General features: G+C 38.4%; 3 protein-coding genes across 4 annotated transcripts in view; 1 reads left to right on the top strand and 2 right to left on the bottom strand.

The window, feature by feature from the left end:
* Positions 1-13,063: 13,063 nt before the first annotated feature.
* Positions 13,064-17,912, bottom strand: ch25h (cholesterol 25-hydroxylase). The gene is made up of 3 exons (XM_056366634.1): positions 17,776-17,912; positions 14,794-15,517; positions 13,064-14,434 (listed from the first exon to the last, which is right to left on the bottom strand). The coding sequence occupies exons 2-3, from the start codon at positions 15,235-15,237 to the stop codon at positions 14,102-14,104; spliced, it is 777 nt and encodes a 258-aa protein (XP_056222609.1). The 5' UTR covers positions 15,238-15,517; positions 17,776-17,912; the 3' UTR covers positions 13,064-14,101.
* LOC130162797 (interferon-induced protein with tetratricopeptide repeats 5-like) lies at positions 16,971-23,016 on the top strand. Of its 2 annotated transcripts, none has more exons than XM_056366632.1 (10): positions 16,971-17,114; positions 17,713-17,995; positions 18,276-18,465; positions 18,548-18,739; positions 19,604-19,831; positions 20,114-20,255; positions 20,348-20,471; positions 20,544-20,688; positions 21,315-21,362; positions 22,284-23,016. In XM_056366632.1, the coding sequence occupies exons 2-10, from the start codon at positions 17,739-17,741 to the stop codon at positions 22,476-22,478; spliced, it is 1,521 nt and encodes a 506-aa protein (XP_056222607.1). In that variant the 5' UTR covers positions 16,971-17,114; positions 17,713-17,738; the 3' UTR covers positions 22,479-23,016. The 2 variants fall into 2 exon arrangements, with proteins under 2 accessions (XP_056222607.1, XP_056222608.1); XM_056366633.1 differs by having other exon boundaries at positions 17,816-17,995; positions 22,284-22,963.
* A 2,157-nt stretch (positions 23,017-25,173) lies between these two features.
* noc3l (NOC3-like DNA replication regulator) overlaps positions 25,174-26,335 on the bottom strand; it is a 7,574-nt gene continuing 6,412 nt past the window's right edge. The window contains exons 19-21 of the mRNA XM_056366553.1: positions 26,321-26,335; positions 25,553-25,637; positions 25,174-25,445 (exon numbers count right to left, since the gene is read on the bottom strand). The exon at positions 26,321-26,335 is cut by the window's right edge and continues 83 nt beyond it. Coding sequence (XP_056222528.1) covers positions 25,314-25,445; positions 25,553-25,637; positions 26,321-26,335 — 232 coding nt within the window. The 3' untranslated portion in view covers positions 25,174-25,313. The remainder of the gene's footprint in view (positions 25,446-25,552; positions 25,638-26,320) is intronic.

Raw genomic sequence — 26,335 nt, 5'->3', positions numbered from 1 at the left:
AATGTCAAAAATACATCATAGTATATTAAGGCATAAAAGGTCATAAAATCGTCATAGTATGGTGAGGCATGAGATGAAATAATATAATTAGCCATAAAAATGCCAAAAAAGATCTTAGTATAGTATGGCATAAAATGTCAAAAAACGTCATAGTATAGTATGGCATAAAATGTCAAAAATACATCATAGTATATTAAGGCATAAAAGGTCATAAAATCGTCATAGTATGGTCAGGCATGAGACGAAATTATATAATTAGCCATAAAAATGCCAAAAAAAGATCTTAGTATAGTATGGCAGAAAAATGTCAAAAATACATCATAGTATATTAAGGCATAAAAGGTCATAAAATCGTCATAGTATGGTCAGGCATGAGACGAAATTATATAATTAGCCATAAAAATGCCAAAAAAGATCTTAGTATAGTATGGCAGAAAAATGTCAAAAAACGTCATAGTATAGTATGGCAGAAAATGTCAAAAATACATCATAGTATATTAAGGCATAAAAGGTCATAAAATCGTCATAGTATGGTCAGGCATGAGACGAAATTATATAATTAGCCATAAAAATGCCCAAAAAGATCTTAGTATAGTATGGCATAAAATGTCAAAAAACGTCATAATATATTATGGCATAAAATGTCAAAAATACATCATAAGGCATAAAAGGTCATAAAATCGTCATAGTATGGTGAGGCATGAGACGAAATAATATAATTAGCCATAAAAATGCCAAAAAAGATCTTAGTATAGTATGGCATAAAATGTCAAAAAACGTCATAGTATAGTATGGCATAAAATGTCAAAAATACATCATAGTATATTAAGGCATAAAAGGTCATAAAATCGTCATAGTATGGTGAGGCATGAGACGAAATAATATAATTAGCCATAAAAATGCCAAAAAAGATCTTAGTATAGTATGGCATAAAATGTCAAAAAACGTCATAGTATAGTATGGCAGAAAATGTCAAAAATACATCATAGTATATTAAGGCATAAAAGGTCATAAAATCGTCATAGTATGGTCAGGCATGAGACGAAATTATATAATTAGCCATAAAAATGCCAAAAAAGATCTTAGTATAGTATGGCATAAAATGTCAAAAATACATCATAAGGCATAAAAGGTCATAAAATCGTCATAGTATGGTGAGGCATGAGACGAAATAATATAATTAGCCATAAAAATGCCAAAAAAGATCTTAGTATAGTATGGCAAAAATGTCAAAAAACGTCATAGTATAGTATGGCATAAAATGTCAAAAATACATCATAGTATATTAAGGCATAAAAGGTCATAAAATCGTCATAGTATGGTGAGGCATGAGACGAAATAATATAATTAGCCATAAAAATGCCAAAAAAGATCTTAGTATAGTATGGCATAAAATGTCAAAAATACATCATAGTATATTAAGGCATAAAAGGTCATAAAATCGTCATAGTATGGTCAGGCATGAGACGAAATTATATAATTAGCCATAAAAATGCCAAAAAAGATCTTAGTATAGTATGGCATAAAATGTCAAAAAACGTCATAGTATAGTATGGCATAAAATGTCAAAAATACATCATAAGGCATAAAAGGTCATAAAATCGTCATAGTATGGTGAGGCATGAGACGAAATAATATAATTAGCCATAAAAATGCCAAAAAAGATCTTAGTATAGTATGGCATAAAATGTCAAAAAACGTCATAGTATAGTATGGCATAAAATGTCAAAAATACATCATAGTATATTAAGGCATAAAAGGTCATAAAATCGTCATAGTATGGTGAGGCATGAGACGAAATAATATAATTAGCCATAAAAATGCCAAAAAAGATCTTAGTATAGTATGGCATAAAATGTCAAAAAACGTCATAGTATAGTATGGCAGAAAATGTCAAAAATACATCATAGTATATTAAGGCATAAAAGGTCATAAAATCGTCATAGTATGGTCAGGCATGAGACGAAATTATATAATTAGCCATAAAAATGCCAAAAAAGATCTTAGTATAGTATGGCATAAAATGTCAAAAATACATCATAAGGCATAAAAGGTCATAAAATCGTCATAGTATGGTGAGGCATGAGACGAAATAATATAATTAGCCATAAAAATGCCAAAAAAGATCTTAGTATAGTATGGCATAAAATGTCAAAAAACGTCATAGTATAGTATGGCATAAAATGTCAAAAATACATCATAGTATATTAAGGCATAAAAGGTCATAAAATCGTCATAGTATGGTGAGGCATGAGACGAAATAATATAATTAGCCATAAAAATGCCAAAAAAGATCTTAGTATAGTATGGCATAAAATGTCAAAAATACATCATAGTATATTAAGGCATAAAAGGTCATAACATCGTCATAGTATGGTGAGGCATGAGACGAAATTATATAATTAGCCATAAAAATGCCAAAAAAGATCTTAGTATAGTATGGCATAAAATGTCAAAAAACGTCATAGTATAGTATGGCATAAAATGTCAAAAATACATCATAGTATATTAAGGCATAAAAGGTCATAAAATCGTCATAGTATGGTCAGGCATGAGACAAAATAATATAATTAGCCATAAAAATGCCCGAAAAAATCTTAGTATAGTATGGCAGAAAATGTCAAAAAACGTCATAATATATTATGGCATAAAATGTCAAAAATACATCATAAGGCATAAAAGGTCATAAAATCGTCATAGTATGGTGAGGCATAAGACGAAATAATATAATTAGCCATAAAAATGCCAAAAAAAGATCTTAGTATAGTATGGCATAAAATGTCAAAAATACATCATAGTATATTAAGGCATAAAAGGTCATAAAATCGTCATAGTATGGTGAGGCATGAGACGAAATTATACAATTAGCCATAAAAATGCCAAAAAAGATCTTAGTATAGTATGGCATAAAATGTCAAAAATACATCATAGTATATTAAGGCATAAAAGGTCATAAAATCGTCATAGTATGGTCAGGCATGAGACGAAATTATATAATTAGCCATAAAAATGCCAAAAAAGATCTTAGTATAGTATGGCAGAAAAATGTCAAAAAACATCATAGTATAGTATGGCATAAAATGTCAAAAATACATCATAGTATATTAAGGCATAAAAGGTCATAAAATCGTCATAGTATGGTCAGGCATGAGACGAAATTATATAATTAGCCATAAAAATGCCCGAAAAAATCTTAGTATAGTATGGCAGAAAATGTCAAAAAACGTCGTAATATATTATGGCATAAAATGTCAAAAATACATCATAAGGCATAAAAGGTCATAAAATCGTCATAGTATGGTGAGGCATGAGACGAAATAATATAATTAGCCATAAAAATGCCAAAAAAGATCTTTGTATAGTATGGCATAAAATGTCAAAAAACGTCATAGTATAGTATGGCATAAAATGTCAAAAATACATCATAGTATATTAAGGCATAAAAGGTCATAAAATCGTCATAGTATGGTGAGGCATGAGACGAAATAATATAATTAGCCATAAAAATGCCAAAAAAAGATCTTAGTATAGTATCGCATAAAATGTCAAAAATACATCATAGTATATTAAGGCATAAAAGGTCATAAAATCGTCATAGTATGGTCAGGCATGAGACGAAATTATATAATTAGCCATAAAAATGCCCGAAAAAATCTTAGTATAGTATGGCAGAAAATGTCAAAAAACGTCATAATATATTATGGCATAAAAAGTCAAAAATACATCATAAGGCATAAAAGGTCATAAAATCGTCATAGTATGGTGAGGCATGAGACGAAATAATATAATTAGCCATAAAAATGCCAAAAAAAGATCTTAGTATAGTATCGCATAAAATGTCAAAAATACATCATAGTATATTAAGGCATAAAAGGTCATAAAATCGTCATAGTATGGTCAGGCATGAGACGAAATTATATAATTAGCCATAAAAATGCCAAAAAAGATCTTAGTATAGTATGGCAGAAAAATGTCAAAAAACATCATAGTATAGTATGGCATAAAATGTCAAAAATACATCATAGTATATTAAGGCATAAAAGGTCATAAAATCGTCATAGTATGGTCAGGCATGAGACGAAATTATATAATTAGCCATAAAAATGCCAAAAAAGATCTTAGTATAGTATGGCAGAAAAATGTCAAAAAACGTCATAGTATAGTATGGCATAAAATGTCAAAAATACATCATAGTATATTAAGGCATAAAAGGTCATAAAATCGTCATACTATGGTCAGGCATGAGACGAAATTATATAATTAGCCATAAAAATGCCAAAAAAAGATCTTAGTATAGTATGGCAGAAAAATGTCAAAAAACGTCATAGTATATTAAGGCATAAAAGGTCATAAAATCGTCATAGTATGGTCAGGCATGAGACGAAATAATATAATTAGCCATAAAAATGCCAAAAAAGATCTTAGTATAGTATGGCATAAAATGTCAAAAAACGTCATAGTATAGTATGGCATAAAATGTCAAAAATACATCATAGTATATTAAGGCATAAAAGGTCATAAAATCGTCATAGTATGGTCAGGCATGAGACGAAATAATATAATTAGCCATAAAAATGCCAAAAAAAGATCTTAGCATAGTATGGCAGAAAAATGTCAAAAAACGTCATAGTATAGTATGGCAGAAAATGTCAAAAATACATCATAGTATATTAAGGCATAAAAGGTCATAAAATCGTCATAGTATGGTGAGGCATGAGACGAAATAATATAATTAGCCATAAAAATGCCAAAATAGATCTTAGTATAGTATGGCATAAAATGTCAAAAAACGTCATAGTATAGTATGGCAGAAAATGTCAAAAATACATCATAGTATATTAAGGCATAAAAGGTCATAAAATCATCATAGTATGGTCAGGCATGAGACGAAATTATATAATTAGCCATAAAAATGCCAAAAAAGATCTTGGTATAGTATGGCATAAAATGTCAAAAAACGTCATAGTATAGTATGGCAGAAAATGTCAAAAATACATCATAGTATATTAAGGCATAAAAGGTCATAAAATCGTCATAGTATGGTCAGGCATGAGACGAAATAATATAATTAGGCATAAAAATGCCAAAAAAGATCTTAGTATAGCATGGCAGAAAAATGTCAAAAAACGTCATAGTATATTAAGGCATAAAAGGTCATAAAATCGTCATAGTATGGTCAGGCATGAGACGAAATAATATAATTAGCCATAAAAATGGCCAAAAAAATCTTAGTATAGTATGGCAGAAAATGTCAAAAAACGTCATAATATATTATGGCAGAAAATGTCAAAAATACATCATAGTATATTAAGGCATAAAAGGTCATAAAATCGTCATAGTATGGTCAGGCATGAGACGAAATAATATAATTAGCCATAAAAATGCCAAAAAAGATCTTAGTATAGTGTGGCAGAAAAATGTCAAAAAACGTCATAGTATAGTATGGCAGAAAATGTCAAAAATACATCATAGTATATTAAGGCATAAAAGGTCATAAAATCGTCATAGTATGGTCAGGCATGAGACGAAATAATATAATTAGCCATAAAAATGCCAAAAAAGATCTTAGTATAGTATCGCATAAAATGTCAAAAATACATCATAGTATATTAAGGCATAAAAGGTCATAAAATCGTCATAGTATGGTGAGGCATGAGACGAAATTATACAATTAGCCATAAAAATGCAAAAAAGATCTTAGTATAGTATGGCATAAAATGTCAAAAATACATCATAGTATATTAAGGCATAAAAGGTCATAAAATCGTCATAGTATGGTCAGGCATGAGACGAAATTATATAATTAGCCATAAAAATGCCAAAAAAGATCTTAGTATAGTATGGCAGAAAAATGTCAAAAAACATCATAGTATAGTATGGCATAAAATGTCAAAAATACATCATAGTATATTAAGGCATAAAAGGTCATAAAATCGTCATAGTATGGTCAGGCATGAGACGAAATTATATAATTAGCCATAAAAATGCCCGAAAAAATCTTAGTATAGTATGGCAGAAAATGTCAAAAAACGTCGTAATATATTATGGCATAAAATGTCAAAAATACATCATAAGGCATAAAAGGTCATAAAATCGTCATAGTATGGTGAGGCATGAGACGAAATAATATAATTAGCCATAAAAATGCCAAAAAAGATCTTTGTATAGTATGGCATAAAATGTCAAAAAACGTCATAGTATAGTATGGCATAAAATGTCAAAAATACATCATAGTATATTAAGGCATAAAAGGTCATAAAATCGTCATAGTATGGTGAGGCATGAGACGAAATAATATAATTAGCCATAAAAATGCCAAAAAAGATCTTAGTATAGTATCGCATAAAATGTCAAAAATACATCATAGTATATTAAGGCATAAAAGGTCATAAAATCGTCATAGTATGGTCAGGCATGAGACGAAATTATATAATTAGCCATAAAAATGCCAAAAAAAGATCTTAGTATAGTATGGCAGAAAAATGTCAAAAAACGTCATAATATATTATGGCATAAAAAGTCAAAAATACATCATAAGGCATAAAAGGTCATAAAATCGTCATAGTATGGTGAGGCATGAGACGAAATTATATAATTAGCCATAAAAATGCCAAAAAAAATCTTTGTATAGTATCGCATAAAATGTCAAAAATACATCATAGTATATTAAGGCATAAAAGGTCATAAAATCGTCATAGTATGGTCAGGCATGAGACGAAATTATATAATTAGCCATAAAAATGCCAAAAAAGATCTTAGTATAGTATGGCAGAAAAATGTCAAAAAACATCATAGTATAGTATGGCATAAAATGTCAAAAATACATCATAGTATATTAAGGCATAAAAGGTCATAAAATCGTCATAGTATGGTCAGGCATGAGACGAAATTATATAATTAGCCATAAAAATGCCAAAAAAGATCTTAGTATAGTATGGCAGAAAAATGTCAAAAAACGTCATAGTATAGTATGGCATAAAATGTCAAAAATACATCATAGTATATTAAGGCATAAAAGGTCATAAAATCGTCATACTATGGTCAGGCATGAGACGAAATTATATAATTAGCCATAAAAATGCCAAAAAAAGATCTTAGTATAGTATGGCAGAAAAATGTCAAAAAACGTCATAGTATATTAAGGCATAAAAGGTCATAAAATCGTCATAGTATGGTCAGGCATGAGACGAAATAATATAATTAGCCATAAAAATGCCAAAAAAGATCTTAGTATAGTATGGCATAAAATGTCAAAAAACGTCATAGTATAGTATGGCATAAAATGTCAAAAATACATCATAGTATATTAAGGCATAAAAGGTCATAAAATCGTCATAGTATGGTGAGGCATGAGACGAAATAATATAATTAGCCATAAAAATGCCAAAAAAAGATCTTAGTATAGTATCGCATAAAATGTCAAAAATACATCATAGTATAAGGCATAAAAGGTCATAAAATCGTCATAGTATGGTCAGGCATGAGACGAAATAATATAATTAGGCATAAAAATGCCAAAACAGATCTTAGTATAGCATGGCAGAAAAATGTCAAAAAACGTCATAGTATAGTATGGCATAAAATGTCAAAAATACATCATAGTATATTAAGGCATAAAAGGTCATAAAATCGTCATAGTATGGTGAGGCATGAGATGAAATAATATAATTAGCCATAAAAATGCCAAAAAAGATCTTAGTATAGTATGGCATAAAATGTCAAAAAACGTCCTAGTATAGTATGGCAGAAAATGTCAAAAATACATCATAGTATATTAAGGCATAAAAGGTCATAAAATCGTCATAGTATGGTCAGGCATGAGACGAAATAATATAATTAGCCATAAAAATGCTAAAAAAGATCTTAGTATAGCATGGCAGAAAAATGTCAAAAAACGTCATAGTATATTATGGCATAAAAGGTCATAAAATCGTCATAGTATGGTGAGGCATGAGACGAAATTATATAATTAGCCATAAAAATGCCAAAAAAGATCTTAGTATAGTATGGCAGAAAAATGTCAAAAAACGTCATAGTATAGTATGGCATAAAATGTCAAAAATACATCATAGTATATTAAGGCATAAAAGGTCATAAAATCGTCATAGTATGGTCAGGCATGAGACGAAATTATATAATTAGCCATAAAAATGCCAAAAAAGATCTTAGTATAGTATGGCAGAAAAATGTCAAAAAACGTCATAGTATAGTATGGCATAAAATGTCAAAAATACATCATAGTATATTAAGGCATAAAAGGTCATAAAATCGTCATAGTATGGTCAGGCATGAGACGAAATTATATAATTAGCCATAAAAATGCCAAAAAAGATCTTAGTATAGTATGGCAGAAAAATGTCAAAAAACGTCATAGTATATTAAGGCATAAAAGGTCATAAAATCGTCATAGTATGGTGAGGCATGAGACGAAATAATATAATTAGCCATAAAAATGCCAAAAAAGATCTTAGTATAGTATCGCATAAAATGTCAAAAATACATCATAGTATATTAAGGCATAAAAGGTCATAAAATCGTCATAGTATGGTCAGGCATGAGACGAAATAATATAATTAGGCATAAAAATGCCAAAACAGATCTTAGTATAGCATGGCAGAAAAATGTCAAAAAACGTCATAGTATAGTATGGCATAAAATGTCAAAAATACATCATAGTATATTAAGGCATAAAAGGTCATAAAATCGTCATAGTATGGTGAGGCATGAGACGAAATAATATAATTAGCCATAAAAATGCCAAAAAAGATCTTAGTATAGTATGGCATAAAATGTCAAAAATACATCATAGTATATTAAGGCATAAAAGGTCATAAAATGTCAAAAAACGTCATAGTATGGTGAGGCATGAGATGAAATAATATAATTAGCCATAAAAATGCCAAAAAAGATCTTAGTATAGTATGGCATAAAATGTCAAAAAACGTCATAGTATAGTATGGCAGAAAATGTCAAAAATACATCATAGTATATTAAGGCATAAAAGGTCATAAAATCGTCATAGTATGGTCAGGCATGAGACGAAATAATATAATTAGCCATAAAAATGCTAAAAAAGATCTTAGTATAGCATGGCAGAAAAATGTCAAAAAACGTCATAGTATAGTATGGCATAAAATGTCAAAAATACATCATAGTATATTAAGGCATAAAAGGTCATAAAATCGTCATAGTATGGTCAGGCATGAGACGAAATTATATAATTAGCCATAAAAATGCCAAAAAAAGATCTTAGTATAGTATGGCAGAAAAATGTCAAAAAACGTCATAGTATAGTATGGCATAAAATGTCAAAAATACATCATAGTATATTAAGGCATAAAAGGTCATAAAATTGTCATAATATGGTCAGGCATGAGACGAAATTATATAATTAGCCATAAAAATGCCAAAAAAAGATCTTAGTATAGTATGGCAGAAAAATGTCAAAAAACGTCATAGTATAGTATGGCATAAAATGTCAAAAATACATCATAGTATATTAAGGCATAAAAGGTCATAAAATCGTCATAGTATGGTCAGGCATGAGACGAAATTATATAATTAGCCATAAAAATGCCCAAAGAAATTTTAGTATAGCATGGCAGAAAAATGTCAAAAAACGTCATAGTATAGTATGGCAGAAAATGTCAAAAATACATCATAGTATATTAAGGCATAAAAGGTCATAAAATCGTCATAGTATGGTCAGGCATGAGACGAAATTATATAATTAGCCATAAAAATGCCAAAAAAAGATCTTAGTATAGTATGGCATAAAATGTCAAAAATACATCATAAGGCATAAAAGGTCATAAAATCGTCATAGTATGGTCAGGCATGAGACGAAATTATATAATTAGCCATAAAAATGCCCAAAGAAATTTTAGTATAGTATGGCAGAAAATGTCAAAAAACGTCATAATATATTATGGCATAAAAAGTCAAAAATACATCATAAGGCATAAAAGGTCATAAAATCGTCATAGTATGGTCAGGCATGAGACAAAATTATATAATTAGCCATAAAAATGCCCCAAAAAAGATTTTACTGTAGCATTTTTACCACATGCTACACTATGCTGTTTTTTAAGACATGCTTTACGTTGATGTTTTATATGACACGCTATATTAAGACGTTTTTAACGTCATGCTATATCAAGACGTTTTTGATGACATGGTATAGAATGACGTGTTTATCACATGCTATAATTTGTTGTTTTTTACGACAATCTATATTAAGACGATGTTTGTGACATGCTACACTAACCAATTTTAACAACATGCTATACTAAGACATTCTTAACGACATGCTATACTATGTCGTTTTTACGACATGCTATAGAATGATGTTTTTTACGACATGTAATACTAAGTAATAAGTAATTTTAACAACATGCTATTCTAAGACGTTTTTAATGACGTTATACTAAGATGTTTGACACCTCAGTGTTCTTTCAAACTGGCACTGTTTAACAAATACATGAAAACTATAATGCACAAAGACATGGAAGAATTATAGGAATCATATTTTACATAAGATGAAATGAATTAAGATGCAGTAAAACTACAGATAAACATGAATTCAAATCTAGATTTAGAAGCTGAATTTGAAGATGTTTCTGAAGTTTGATGTCCAGTGTTTATGTGATGCCTCATTAGTAAGAGACGCCTCCACACTCCTTTATCTCTCGCTTCATTTAAAACAAGAGATGGTTTGTGTTGAACCATCGCAGCCTTAAAAACGAACGTTTGAGCTTTAAACCTTGACAGGAGGACAGTATACAGATGCTAGAATAGATGTAATGTTCTCTCTTTTACTTCTTCATGTTTTTACACATTTTACTTTGCCTTTATTCATATAGAGACAGTGAGAGAGTGACAGGAAAGTTGGGAGGAGAGAGGGAATTATATGTAACAAAGGACCATGGGTCGGACTCGAACCCACAGACTTACCCTGAGTGGTACGAGCTCTACCAGTTGAGCCACGGGAGCGCCCCACTTCTTTTATTTCTATATCTATTTTATTTATCATCTGGCAGCCTCTCGCGTCACAGCGAGATACTGTTATCAAAAAAGAGTGGCTGGGATGAGGAGGAACTCATTAGCAGGAGTTTATACTGATAATCTGAGATCAGGGCTTGTTTCAACATGAGATCATGTTTCTGCTCTTATTTTGACAAAGATGGAAACTGATATCATGATCCTGTCAGAGCCTGTAACACAGCACTGTAACCAAGACGTGACTGCCTGGAAGTGATGGCCGCTGGTCTGCAGGAATATGAGGCTGGAGTCTGTCTGTGTGTGTGTGTGTGTGTGTGTGTGTGTGTGTGTGTGTGTGTGTGTGTGTGTGTGTGTGTGTGTGTTTGTGTGTTGGTGGGGGGTGGAATCTCTCTGATGGTTTCCAGGAAAATGAAACCAAGTTACTACTCTGACTTCCAGACACTCATTCCCTTTAATATCCTCAATAAATAAACCTCAGTGTCAGTCATCCGTCATCTTTGTTTTTAATCTTTTCAATGAACAGAATCAATATGTTTATCCAGACTCATAGAATGTATTGAATATGAACAATTTGTGTAACATTTTGTTGTAGTTGCTGTGAAGTCTTGAGTAATGGCTAAAACGTGTTTTCTGAGGTCACACTGACCTTTGACCTTTAGCTATTAAAATCTAGTCCGTTTCTCTTTGAGTCCAGGTGAATGTTTGTGCCAAGGTTTCGTCAAGGTGTTTCTGAGATATCGTGCCCAGGAGAATGAGATGAAAAGATTTATTCATATTATTGATAACACTCGTATCTATTGGTATTGGTGTGATTATTTCCACTGTAATAATTAATGATTAACAGCAGATATGATAACATCATTACCTCTGAGTATAACTCTTAATATTTTCACTGTCACAATTAACAATCAACAGTGTATACTGCTGTGCATTATTTAAAAACAGAATAGAAATGAACGTGAACTAGTTGATTTGAACCTGTGAGAAATGAACTGTAGCTCTGCCAAGTGTGAACTCGCTCTCTGGTTTCAGCCTCAGAGATCTCTCTCTGCTCTGGAGGTGTGAGTTCGTCTCGGTGTGACCTGAGTTTAGTAAACCATTAAACAGCGATTACAGAATAATAAGTGTGAGTCACACACACAGCTCTGTGTTGGTGCAGAGTGTGTTTATGATTTTAAATGAGGAAACTCCCTCTCACTTTTACTGCGTTCCTCTGCTTCTAATCTTTCTCCTGGTTGTTGTTCTTCCTCGTTCAGGCAGAGACGTTTTTTTCAAGGAACGTTTATAAAGAAGTGATTAAAAACCTCCTTCAGCAGCAGATCAAACTGTGAGCTCATGAGAAAACGCTGAGCAGCAGAGAAAGTGACAAACAGCTTCGTTAAGTTCAAAGAAACAGTCAGTTTCAGTCGTCTGTTTGGTCCGTGAGATCTGATGGATCATTAATGAGTAAACACTGTTTCTATCATGTTCTACTGTTTCTATCATGTTCTACTGTTTCTATCATGTTCTACTGTTTCTATCATTTTCTACTGTTTCTATCATTTTCTACTGTTTCTATCATGTTCTACTGTTTCTATCATGTTCTACTGTTTCTATCATGTTCGACTGATGGTTTTGAACGTGGGTCACTGTTGTTGTTGTTAGTTTTACTGTTTGTTTTGATCATATATGAGATATACATATTTATTTCATATCTAAATATATGTAAAAAAATTATATTTCGAGCCAATACAGATATATACATTAATGTAATAAACAGTGTGTAGCTCTGTGTGTGTGTGTGTGTGTGTGTCTAGTGACCTAAGCAGTTGTATTGAATCTGGCTTCCCCTTTTGAAATGTTTCTCTGAACTGGACCAACACACTAACTGCTCCTGAGGCTTGCCCCAGGGCCACTCGCCTGCCCCCCCACCCCCACCCCCACCCCCACCCCGCTCCCCCTGGCCCCTGGCCTGCCCCTGGCCCCTGGCCTGCCCCTGGCCCCTGGCCTGCCCCTGGCCCCTGGCCTGCCCCTGGCCCCCCTCCCCTCTGTGTGTAGCTGGAACAAAACAAGAAGCAGAAAGTGTCTGTTACAAGTTTATTCACTGGTCGGTGACACAGACTGTCACTTCACACAATACTGTTTGTATTCAGTTACATCTTCATCACCTGCCTCATCCTCATCGCCTGCCTCATCCTTATCGGCTGCCTCATCTTCATCGCCTGCCTCATCTTCATCACCTGCCTCATCCTCATCACCTGCCTCATCCTCATCACCTGCTTCATCTTCATCACCTGCCTCATGTTCATCACCTGCCTCATCTTCATCACCTGCCTCATCTTCATCACCTGCCTCATCCTCATCGCCTGCCTCATCCTTATCGGCTGCCTCATCTTCATCACCTGCCTCATCCTTATCAGCTGCCTCATCCTCATCACCTGCATCATCTTCATCACCTGCCTCATCTTCATCACCCGCCTCATCCTTATCAGCTGCCTCATCTTCATCACCTGCCTCATCTTCATCACCTGCCTCATCCTCATCACCTGCTTCATCCTCATCACCTCTCTCATCTCACTTCCTGTGTTCCACCTTAAATGAAGCCGATCCTCTGACTCTGGAACAGAATCACTGACCTGTAGCTTATTACAACATTTCATTAATATTTGAATACAGAAGATTCAGCAGGTTTGTTCAATATGAACATTTCTTCTGTCGCGTTAAAGATTTCTTTAACGACTCAGCTGCACCAGAACATGTTTCAATAACATTAATTAATACCCATAATGCACTGCAAAACAAGTTTTCCTGCAGTTCTGGTTCTGTCATAGTGCAATGATTCAGTCTCTCTGTATATACAGTATATAAATATATACAGTTTCTATATGTATATATCTCCTGTTTCCACATGGAACATGTTTCCTTTGATCAAAATGATTCGTCTCCTTCTTGTTTTAAGTAAATAAAACTTATATAATAAGTTATATTATAAGTTATATAATAATGAAACATTTAAAACTGCTACATTTTCATAAATAAATACACGCGTAAATAAATAGATATTAACAAGTGTAAATAAAAGTGTCCAGGACTTTCAGTCCAGAATCTGGTCCTTCACCGCTCATTGTTCCGTGCACAGTGTCCCGGCCAGCCGGTCCCAGTGGGTGAAGTAGGGGGCGTAGTTGCACTTGGACTTGAGGTGGTGGAGGTCATGGTGGCGGGCACCCCCGTACAGCCCCAGCGGCACCAGACGGTGGGTGGCCCAGGGCAGGTCGTAGCCGCAGTGGTCCTCCACCGACAGCCAGATGTTGAGCAGGAAGAAGGCCAGCTCGGTGAGGGGGTGGGCGCCCAGCAGGAGGGGGTTGGCGGCAGCAAAGAAGCCCAGGCAGAGAGTCTCCCAGGCCCCGGAGTACTCAGTGGTCAGGGCGGAGGTGGAAGTGAAGGTGTGGTGCACCTGAGGAGCAGGAGAAGAAGAAACATGAGGGCGGAGCCACAGACAATAGATTACTGATTGATTGATCATAATGGCATTTCATTGTTTATCTGCTGGATCAAGAATCTGAAAGAGGTTCAGGAAAAAAAAGAAGTTGGTATTTTTAATAATCAATCAATTATCAATAAATGATCATTTCTTCTGTCAGGAGACTTAACTGATTACTTGATCAATAATTTGAGCTCTAGGTACAAAGTCTCTCCAGACTCCAAGGAGGAGAAGAAGAGGAGCTGATGAAGAGGAGGTGAAGAAGATCAGGTGAAGAAGAGGAGGTGATGAGCAGCAGCTGATCACAGGTGAACAGGTGAACAGGTACGGACCTTGTGGAAGGTGCGGTACAGCCAGGGGACTCTGTGGTGCAGCAGGTGCCAGATGAAGCTCTGGAAGTCGAAGAGCAGCAGGCAGACCAGCACCTGAGCCAGCAGGCGGGGGAGGTGCGGGGCCTCCTCGGGCAGGTGGACTGGCCTCAGGTACCAGTGCATCACGGTCAGCGGGAAGATGAAGACCAGGTGGTTGTAAAGTGTCAGAGTCAGGCAGCTCTGCACTGAGGCCCAGCTAACGGAGCTCTGAGGCTGCAGCTTGTACCTGCGCACCAGGGCCCACCTGGAGGACAGCAAGTCCAGCAGCAGGAAGGGCAGGCAGAAGGACAGGTAGACGGAGACGGAGAAGAAGACGGGGAAGAACGGCGAGCGCAGGAGGGAGGAGTGTCCCAGGAGGAAGGTCCAGAGAGGCTGCAGCAACATCCTGCCATCAGAGAGATCCATGGTATGTTCAGTCTGAGAGTCGCAGCTAAATGGGTGAGTTTCATCATCACAGCTGCTCTTCTATCAGATCAGCTCTGGCCCCGCCCACAACCTCTGCTCCACACCCACATGCCCTTATAAGGAGAGAAAGCGCCTCCTCCACTTCCCTGCTGGTCTCCAGGTCTCCAGGGTCTGTGCTGGTCACATGTCAGAGGTCGATCTGTATGAAGCTGTGGAGTCCTGTCTGTGCTGAGGGGATGAGTCCTGAGGACGGACTGGAGACATGTTCTCCTGTGTGGTTCTAAAGAAAACACACAATCTTCAAACATCAACTGAATATAAATGAATAACATATGAATATGAATCTCAAACAGACTGGAGGAAGAATGAACAGTCCTCTGGTGCTCAGCTTCCTCTGGTGGCCAAACAGCACAACTGCGGTAACTAAGAATTATAAGAATCATATTTTACATAAGATGAAATGAATTAAGATGCAGTAAAACTACAGATAAACATGAATTCAAATCTAGATTTAGAAGCTGAATGTGAAGATGTTTCTGAAGTTTGATGTCCAGTGTTTATGTGATGCCTCATTAGTAAGAGACGCCTCCACACTCCTTTATCTCTCGCTTCATTTAAAACAAGAGATGGTTTGTGTTGAACCATCGCAGCCTTAAAAACGAACGTTTGAGCTTTAAACCTTGACAGGAGGACAGTATACAGATGCTAGAATAGATGTAATGTTCTCTCTTTTACTTCTTCATGTTTTTACACATTTTACTTTGCCTTTATTCATATAGAGACAGTGAGAGAGTGACAGGAAAGTTGGGAGGAGAGAGGGAATTACATGTAACAAAGGGCCATGGGTCGGACTCGAACCCACAGACTTACCCTGAGTGGTACGAGCTCTACCAGTTGAGCCAAACAGCACAACTGCAGTAACTGAAAACAGCCACATGGTGAAGCCCTGCAGTGATAATAACCACTTGTGCTCCTGTACATTGTTATCAAAGAATCTCCAAGTGACTGAAACTCAGGTGTTTTCCTACAGAACTCACACTTGTTCAGGAGGCTGATGACGGTGGAACAAACACCAGGTGATGGTGGTGTGTGATGGTTTCATATCCGTATCATCACAAATGCGTTCAGCACTAAAAGCAACTTAACCTGATCACTGTGGATCAGAGCTCATCAACTGAGTCTGACCATCAAACACTAAAACCAGCAGAAACTGAAGGAGGCTGGTGTGTTACTGAAGGTCTTTGAAGGCATCTCAGTGAAGCGTTGTGATTTTAAACTCAGTAGCACAGCGACATCTGGCGGTTGGTAGAAGTCACTACAACACCTCACTGATTTTAATAGTTTCAGGGTTATTGGTGGATAAAGATTGTTCTCAAATCTGCAGATGTGACTGTGCAATATGTTACAAAGACTGAATACATGCTTCATCCAAAAAGCTTGAAGGAGAAATGTTTTTGCTGCTGGAAATATGAACTGATACTCGTGCAGTTTAGGATCAGTGACACAGAAAACAACCACAAAGAGACAAAAAAACAACCCCAGTCTGTGGCTTCCACATGAAATCATCTTGATGTGAGATGAGACTGTGTCAGTATTCACTCATAAGAAAGATACACAGGTTTTCTTCTGTGGTAAATCATCAACATCTTTGTCATCTATCTCAACTCTCTTCTTTACATGATTTCAGAGGGAGCAGTGAAGCCATCATTAGACTGTTTCAGTTTCGTTTCTTTGTCTGATCTCAGGTCTGAATTTCTGTTCAGTCTCTGAGCTGATGAAGCAGTTAGATCTATAAACTCATCCTCATCATCATCAGACCTTGTTCGGGTGATTTCTGTTTTCCAGCTGAGTCTGAACTTGGAACATTTCATCATGAGGTGAGTTTGCTTCAGTTTAACATATGAAACTAAAAAATAAAAGCAGTGAATCAGTCTGTGATACATCATCATAAAATCAGTATTAGTCTGTCTGACAGTACCTGAATGTCTCTTCAGTGACAGATCACACTATAAACTAAACGTCCCTGTCTCTGCAGCAGTTATCAGAGTTTAATGTTGAGTTGATTAGTGGAGTTCCACTCATTAAAGATTTTTTGTTGAATGTAATAATAGTAAATTAATGTATTATATTGATATCAATATTAATTGTACTGAGACTGATAGAAACTGATCCAAACACAGAAACACTTGTAAATACTAATAAACCGAGAATTCATTTTATTTAACAAACAGTTTGTTGGTAGATCCAGAGACATAGGTGCAGCTGTAGTATAGGTTCTATCGTAATGATCTGTTTGGAATAAATCCACCTAAAAAGACATAAAGTGAAACGAAAAGTGAATGAAAGTCATCACAGTTTCTGTAGTTGCTGTGTTCTGCCTATAGAGGGCAGTATTAGCTCTCTACCAGTATCTCTTAGTAGCTCTATTACAGCTCGAGTTAGCACTCTAAAGAGATATCTGTAAATTACTGACAGGACACCTGCCACTAGAAACCAGGTCGATGTGTCAGGGTCAGCCCAGTCCAGATGTGTATGTACCTTCACTGGTGGTCAGCTTCTCTTCACGACTCTCTCGCAGTGATTCTCGCAGCGCTCTACACTCCAGACTTCTGCAGCTGCAGAGTCGCTTCACCTGGGATCTGAGAAAGGACGACATAGAGCTGGAAAACCTCAGCACTCGACTCCAGGACCATATAGAGCTTCAGCTGGGACAGCGGGGTGCCGTGGCTCGCTCCTATAGCTTCTTGGCTTACGTCAGGTAGAGTAGCTCCAGTGTCCGCTCACCTGGCTGAGAGTTACAAACACAGGAGTTACACAGACAGAACAGACCAGTGTGCAAAAGCTCTTTTTCCTGGGTTTGTTTTACTGTGGTGGTTTATACTAATGAGTTCTTCCTTTAGAAACTAAAGCAGCACTAGCAGCCGTCGATTAGCTCACCCAGTATTTAAACTGTGATGTGTTCACTTAATGTTAACTAACTTACTGTCGTTAAACTGAACTGAACGTGATTTCCACCTCTGTCATATATCTGTCCTCAGGTATCTTCAGGATCGGCCAAAGGATGCGGTGTCACTTCTCAACCAATCAGAAGAGAAGACCAGAGAGTGTTATGGCCAGGAGAGTGAGCAGCGGCTCATCGTGACGTATGGAGACCTGGCCTGGCTGAAGTATCACACCGGAGACTACACTCAGTCAGAAAGCTACTGTCAGAGAGTTGACAACATACTGGTGAGTATCCAGACACTGCTCTGAGGAACTTGTATTAGGACTGGTTTCAACTGTGGACTCGTTCTTCCTTCTCTCTCAACAGGTGAAGTATCCTACTGGCTCCTCTACAGTCCTCCACACAGAGGTGTATGGAGAAAAGGCGTGGACCTACCTCAAGTTTTCGAGGTCTTACTATCCCAAAGCCATTGACTGTTTCTGCAAAGCTTTGGAGCTGCAGCCTGATGACAGCGAGTGGAACGCTGGCCTTGCTATCGCCCTTTCCCGCACAGAAGCAGTAAGTTTTCTAATGAAAGTGATGACAGTGAATGAAATTAAAACATGTTGCACCAAACTGGCACACTGAGTTGGGGGATCCATCAGTGATTATGGATTGTTCGTCATTGGTACTCAGCCTCATACAGGGCACCATTATGTTGGGCATTGGTTGTATTGGCCATCATAAATCAAGAAAATCTTAATATTTAAAATATTAACATTAATCAGTAACTCCACATGTAGACTAAAAGTGTGCCAGGTTAAAAAGGGTGTTAGCTGCATGCAAGTCCTAGCGCTGGGATGTGCTACAGGTATGTGTCTGAACATATGAGTATCAAGTCAACAGTGTGGCTAACCAGAACCTAAGCAAACCTTACAAACATTGAGCTAAGTGGATACATTAACCAAACATGTACATTGCCAAAGGTTAAGAGTCCTGTGCGTCGTGGCTGCTGGCGATGAAGTACTCGTTCACTCGTGTCGCTGCTGTTGAAGAGCAGAGTGAGAGAGTGCTGTGTCTGCTGTGAGCAGGCCTGCAGGCAACCTATTGTCCCAAGTGCTGACCTGATGCTGCTGCACAGAGATGTTGTTCCTAGGCAAGCCAGGGAGAGGAGAGAGAGAGAACAAGCTGGTTTTGTTTGTCTGACCCCCAAGGGGGTCACATCTCACACAATGACCAACAGTCACTGGTCAGTAAGGTCCCTGGGGGAGGGTCATCCCCAGGTGTGAAAAATTGTGGGGGAGTTCTTTTGTCTATGAAACAAAATAACGTGGTTTCCACTATCTTTATTGTAGGGAATACCAACCTGAAATACTGAAGCTGATAGAAGATTTCTCAGCCCAAGAATTTGAAACAGTAAACTGACCAGAGTCTCATTTACAGGCAGGTTGCCAAAAACCCCTGGAATCTGAGGAGTCCCCGGCCACTAAACAGCTCCGCAGAGCCCTGGACATCAACCCTGATGATGGGGTCCTGATGTCAATGCTGGCTCTGAAGCTGGTCGGCTACCGGAAACACCAAGAGGCTGAAGGCCTGGTAGAGAGAGCACTGAAGATCGGTCCAGAAAACCCTCATGTCACCCGCTATATTGCCAAGTACCTTCGCAGTCAGGTAGGTCAGAATTAGGTAGAACTTCTCTTATATTTCCAACCATCCATTTATTCTGGATCTCGGCCATGGTGGCAGGAAGCTAAACAGAATATTCAGGAAGTCCTTCCTTTGAGACACATCCTCCAGCACTTCTTGGGGGATTCAGGAAGTGCTGCTTCCCAGGTCAGATGGGATAATCCCACCGGAGTCCTGAGGCATCCAGATGCTGAGCCACTGAAATACTTTACTGGAAATGTTCTTTCTGACCTAAAAATGATCTGTTCATATCTGACCATGTGCCAGGGTGAAATTGAGCGGTCCATTGATCTGCTGGAGAAAGCACTGAAGAGGACCAGTCAGTCAGCCTTCCTCCACCATCAGCTGGCTCTGTGCTACAAGAATAAGAAGATTGCTGAGCAGACCAAGAAACCCTCCAACATCCAAAGTATACACACACACACACACACGTCGGTCTAAAAGTAATTTGCTATGCCATAAAAACTCTAATCTACCCTATGTTCTACTGCGCTACAATAGGAGTGAAGCAGTGGAGGCGCCTGTGTATTCACCACCTTGAGGAAGCTGTCAAGATAAAGACTTCATTTCTCCTTGCAATTGCTGATCTGGCACTGCTGTATGGAGAGGAAAAGGACTTCAGCAGGTACTTGTCTGTCTGTCTGTCTGTCTGTCTTTCTTTTCTTGGACTAATCACCATTATTTCTGTCTCTGTCAGGGCTGAGGAGCTGTTCCAGCAGGGCTTGAAGATGTTAGAGTCAGAGTCAGAAAACAGCATTTGTCAGGCTGTCCATCAGCGCTATGCTGACTTTCATTTCTATCACACCAAAAAGGAGGCTGAAGCGATCGATCATTACACCCAGGTAGGTTTATGTCTGCATGTGTGTTGCTAACACAATTTGTCATTTGTAATACATTTGGACTACACACTCACATTCACAGATTGAACTTATCACAACTACAAAAGAAAATGATCAATCCATTTGTTCTGAGATGAGGGTCATCGGTGGATTGATCTCTTTCAGTTGGGACTGGTTCATGAGTGAGGTTAGGATGGAGCGGGAGATTGGCAGCAGTAAAGCAGACACTGCACCAGACCATTGTGGTGAAGAGGGGGCTGGGCCAGAAACAGAGAGCTAAGCTCTTGATTTACCAGTCCACCTTCTTTTAAACACTCACCTCTGGTCATATAATTGGTTAGTGACCAAAAGAATGAAATCACAGATACAAGCTGCTGAAATGGATTTCCTCCATAGGGGTGTCTGGCTCAGTCTTAGAGATAGGGTGAGGAGGTCTGCCATCTGGGGGGAGCTCAGAGTAGAGTTGCTGCTCCTTTGCATTGAAACAAGCGAGTTGAGGTGATTTGGGCATCTGGTTAAGATTGCTCCAGGGGCCTTTACTACAAAGCAAGTTCAAGATACCCAGGAGAACGTTTTGTTATCTGGCTTGACTGAACCTAACATTGGCCCGTGTTTCATTCACCCAACAGGGACTGCTATTAACATCGAAGACACGGGAGTCCAAACTATGCGCAAAGGTAAGCATCAGGTTTCACAGACCTGCTAATGCAGTCTTACATAATGAAGGTTATTATAACTCTAGTATTAGAGATCACTCTACTGTTTAGTCTCTCCCATTCTCCACTGAGAAAACAGGACATTCTTGCTCAGCCACTCAGAATGACCCAGTAAGCATTTTGCACCCAAACGGTAAAGCAACAGTGGATACTGTACAGCCATGGTACAAGTGGGACACCATGTGTCTCATCGCTGTTGACAACATCGTGTCTTTCTTCAGGCAAGACATGAAGTGAATGACCCACAGCAGCAGCAGTCCATCAGGAAATGTGACAAAGCTGACAATGAGGCTTTTGCCTTTTTATAAGTCATGTTACTGAGTTAGCAGCAGGTGAATGTTCACTGTCCTGTTTGATGGAGTCGGGTCAGAGGAGAATTACGCAGTGACAATAGCAAGGGAGGATGGTTTTTGTCCACTAGAGACAGCAGATAAATCTCACTGGAGCTGTAACTAATTTGAATTAACACATAAACCTTTTGTTTTAATTTGAATGTAGTCCCTGCAGGCACCCAGCCGACCACCAACACTGACGACAGCTGATACTGATATTTAATTAGTTTTAAGTTGTGTTGTTAAGGAGCCAAAATCAAACTTCTTCCACACGTCTTATGACGTATGAAATACAGATGTTCTAGTTGTGAGGAAAACCCAACGTCTGCTAAATGTCAATCAGCCAACATTAGGTTTTAACATCTACCTGGTTTTCATTTCAAAACAAAATTAAACGTCTGTTCGTTAAATTTAGAGTCGTTAGAGTCATCAGAGTTCTTAATAGTGGCCAACGTCGTCAGTGTTGTCAGATGGCTGTCTGAAGGCAGGTGTAGTGTGATATCAAACATAAATTCATCTTCAGCTCTTGTTCCTCCTGTTTTTACTCCAGAGGCTGAAGCAGATCGCAGAGCGACGTCTCTCAGAAGACGGGAACGACGGCCAGGCCTACGCTCTGCTGGCTGTGTTGGCAAAAGCTGAAGATGACAAGAAGAAAGCTGCTGAATTTTATGAGAAAGCTTTGGACTGTGATGAAGACAATGACAAGTACCTGTCTGCTCTGTGTACACTGCGCATGGAGCTGTAGAGACATCTGAGTGCACTTTGATTATAATCACTGCTGTACTGTTGCACCTGTCATCAGTTAGAAGTCATTTTATCATCAGTTTACCTGGTTACCTTCACTTATTGAATAGATGTATGAATATTAAAAGTAGAACTGAATCCTTATACCAAGGTCTCCTACTCCACCGAAGCTTTAGTGATGAGGCTCACTGTGAGTCTCTTTGGATAAAAGTATGTGACACATGAGTAAATGTAGACGAAGTCACATCTGCAGTTAGAGCATTAACAACTTATCATTAAACCTGAATGCGATTTATTTGGTTTGGTCAGTGTTCTGATATTAGACATTAGTTAAACCTCATTAATGTGTCATTTTAATTTACGTATGTTGAAGCATAAATCACTCTGCTGAAACAGTGACATGCGTCTTAAATGTAGATTTAAAAACACTAACCTGTTTCTCACTGTCACACAACTTCAAATAAATGCTGCTGTTGCCGTCACTGTGTCCCCATGTTGTTGGAGGTGTGTTACAGTGACCTGCTGTAGTTTCAGATCGATGTTTGTACAGTTACTGTGGAGTCTGACTGATTATGTCTCTGTGGTGGTTTTGTGTCTGAGACAGAGTTGTGTTGCTGCTGCTCCTCACAGAGAGTTTTTAAGTTGTCCTCCTGTCTAATTCTCTTCTGTACGAGGCGTCAGTGGAGACAGTGAAGGCATCGTTACTTTGGTTTCGTCTGTATAGAGATGAGATTATTAAGTACACGGGGAAGGGGAGGAGGGGGACATGTCATCTCACTTTTCCAGTTTCAAGACATTGTTTTCTGATGAAGTCTCTCTGAACATTGAAATGGGGGAGAGAGAGAGAGAGAGAGAGAGACATCCATTATTATAACCATGTGGGTTCTGGTTCTCTCAGTGTTTGTGCTGTACGTTACACACAGAACCACTATGGAACATGTGAAACACCATAGCATTCAAAAAGGTGTAGCTGAATTCCAAAGACACTGATTGGTCAGAAGCTGGAGATCCTGCCCTCTCTCCCTGTCTCTTGACACTGTGACATCATCACACAAAGTTCACAGGCAGAAAACAAACTGCACAAGTTTATAAAACTACAGTTCCAGATACAAATGCCTGTTAGTAATCTGTATGGAAGGCCAGAGAGGACAAAAACATGTGAACTTGACTTCTGAAGTCACATGTTCTCAACATGTTTATAAGTAAACGGGAACAACAGATAACCACAACTTCTGCGGTTTGATTCCCTTTCTACCATCACTAAGTAAAAATGAAGGTGTCGCCGACTTCAGCAGCGTGATGAGCATTTCATGTGTTGCAGTGACGCAGGTGAGGACATCTGCTCCCGGCTGCAGCAGCTGCAGAGTCACTTCACCTGGGATCTGAAGAAGGAAGACCTGCAGCTGGACGACCTCCACAAGCAGCTGCAGCACGACATAGAGCTGGTGCTGGGACAGCGTGGGGCGGGTGGATAAACACCTTCCTGATTCAGTAAAGACTCATGACTCACCTGACTTTCCACAGGTGAAACTGTGTTGATCCAGGAAATAGACGAGGTCAAACAGTGGGTGTACGGTGAGGCCGGAGGGTCAGAGAAGAGTCTGAAAACTAGCTAATATCATTAATAATAATACATTATTATTTTTGGCAGTTGGTCAGAGAGTCAAAAAGATAAATGAAGTGAATGATGGTTACAGGTGGATCTGAATCTGATATAGTGACCAACAGTTTTATAATGATCTTAAAGATCCACTGTCATCTCTACGGTGGCCCTGAAGCTCAAAACACAAACATCTTCATCAGTTTAACAACACATGAGCTGCAAATTCATGCAACACAACATTAGTGTTTCCAGGGGACGCAAAAAAGTGACGGACCTCGGGGGCACTCGTTCAATACTTCCTGACTTGAAGTTATGACGATGGCTAGCTGTTAGCGAGCTACAGGTGAGTTTGTTTGCTGTTAGCTGAGCCTTCGGTCCAGTCACTTTTTTCTATCCCTTGGAAACACTTCCATTGTGCTGTGAGTATTTGAAGCTCATGTGTTGTTAAACTGATGAGATGTTTTCAGCTTTAGGGCCACCGTACATTTAACCTGCTTAGACCTCCACCACAGAGACCAGACGTCACCACAGAGACCAGACCTCCACCACAGAGACCAGACGTCACCACAGAGACCAGACCTCCACCACAGAGACCAGACGTCACCACAGAGACCAGACCTCCACCACAGAGACCAGACGTCACCACAGAGACCAGACCTCCCCACAGAGACCAGACCTCCACCACAGAGACCAGACGTCACCACAGAGACCAGACCTCCACCACAGAGACCAGACCTCCACCACAGAGACCAGACGTCACCACAGAGACCAGACCTCCACCACAGAGACCAGACCTCTACCACAGAGACCAGACCTCCACCACAGAGACCAGACCTCCCCACAGAGACCAGACCTCCACCACAGAGACCAGACGTCACCACAGAGACCAGACGTCACCACAGAGACCAGACCTCCACCACAGAGACCAGACCTCCCCACAGAGACCAGACCTCACCACAGAGACCAGACCTCCACCACAGAGACCAGACGTCACCACAGAGACCAGACCTCCACCACAGAGACCGTCACACTTTCTAATTATTTACATCAACGCAAAGAACCAGTTTCAGAATAAAACACCAGATCAATATCATCTGATTATTACATTCATTAACTTAGAGAGGAGGCTTTTATTTTGAAGGTCAAACTGTAATTTTTAAAAGTCACGTTTTTTACATTTGTTAGAAAAGATTTGTTTGTGTGTGTGTGTGTGTGTGTGTGTGTGTGTGTGTGTCAGTGCTGGGTCGGTGTGTGTGTAGCAGTAAAGTCCAGCTGAGTGTCCTCAGCGGCGGCAGCAGTCAGGACGCTCTGGACTTGTCTCTGCAGCTCGGGGTCGAGCAGCGTCGCTCCGCCTGAGAATCTATCCTGAAGAGGAAAACATTTTTTTGATCAACGTTCAGGTGTGAAACAGGAGGTCAAAGGTCAACATTAACACCATCATCAATGTATGAAGGTGCGTTTGGTTCCTCTACCTTCTTCTTGGTGCTGGGCGGAGCCACCGGGGGGTTAAAGGTCATGTCTCTGACGCTGTAATCACCAAACAGCTCCACTGGACACCTGGACAGGAAGTCAACACTCACCATTAAAGAGGACCTGTTACGACCATTTTTAGTGCTCATCATTACAGTCTTGGTAACCAATCAACTGTAGTAGTACAACAAGTAGTTGCTTTCCGGCAACAACCATGGCAACGACACATTTTGCACGTCTCGTGTAAACAAATGTTTGTGGCAGCTACAGTTCTGCCTTATCGGTTCGATCCTGAACCAGAAGACGATAGAGCCAAACCACTTTCACAAGCTGGACTGGAGCAGAAAACAAGCGTACACCCTGTCAGGCAGCCGGGAGGAGGGAAGAGGCCAAAATGAAAGATGTGCTGCGAATCACTACGCTGGACAGTCTGCAAAGACTTCGGAAGACAACATCCAAAACCTGGAATTCTTTAAGAAAAATTAGATGTTTTATGTGTGGACACTTCCAGACTAAAATAATATAAATAACGGAGGAACAGACAGGCAGTGGGACTCTTCAAAGGCTGGGAGTCACCACCGCTTACGATGCTGGTAAATCTGAATTCATGTATCTGAGCTAACGAGGTATAACATGTCAATACTGCTTCTTACTAACGTGATCAGGTTGCGGTAACGCCATTAAACAACACAGATCTGCAATATCAATGCAGTTCCTCCAGGTGACAGACAGGTAAGACACAGAGACACCTGATCATCAGCTTTTCATACCTGCGACTCAGCTTC

This window comes from Seriola aureovittata, chromosome 21 (assembly GCF_021018895.1).
Source record: "Seriola aureovittata isolate HTS-2021-v1 ecotype China chromosome 21, ASM2101889v1, whole genome shotgun sequence".
NCBI classification, from domain to species: domain Eukaryota; kingdom Metazoa; phylum Chordata; class Actinopteri; order Carangiformes; family Carangidae; genus Seriola; species Seriola aureovittata.
The sequence above is the reverse complement of the archived record's forward strand: the minus strand, read 5'-3'. Positions and strand labels throughout refer to the sequence as shown.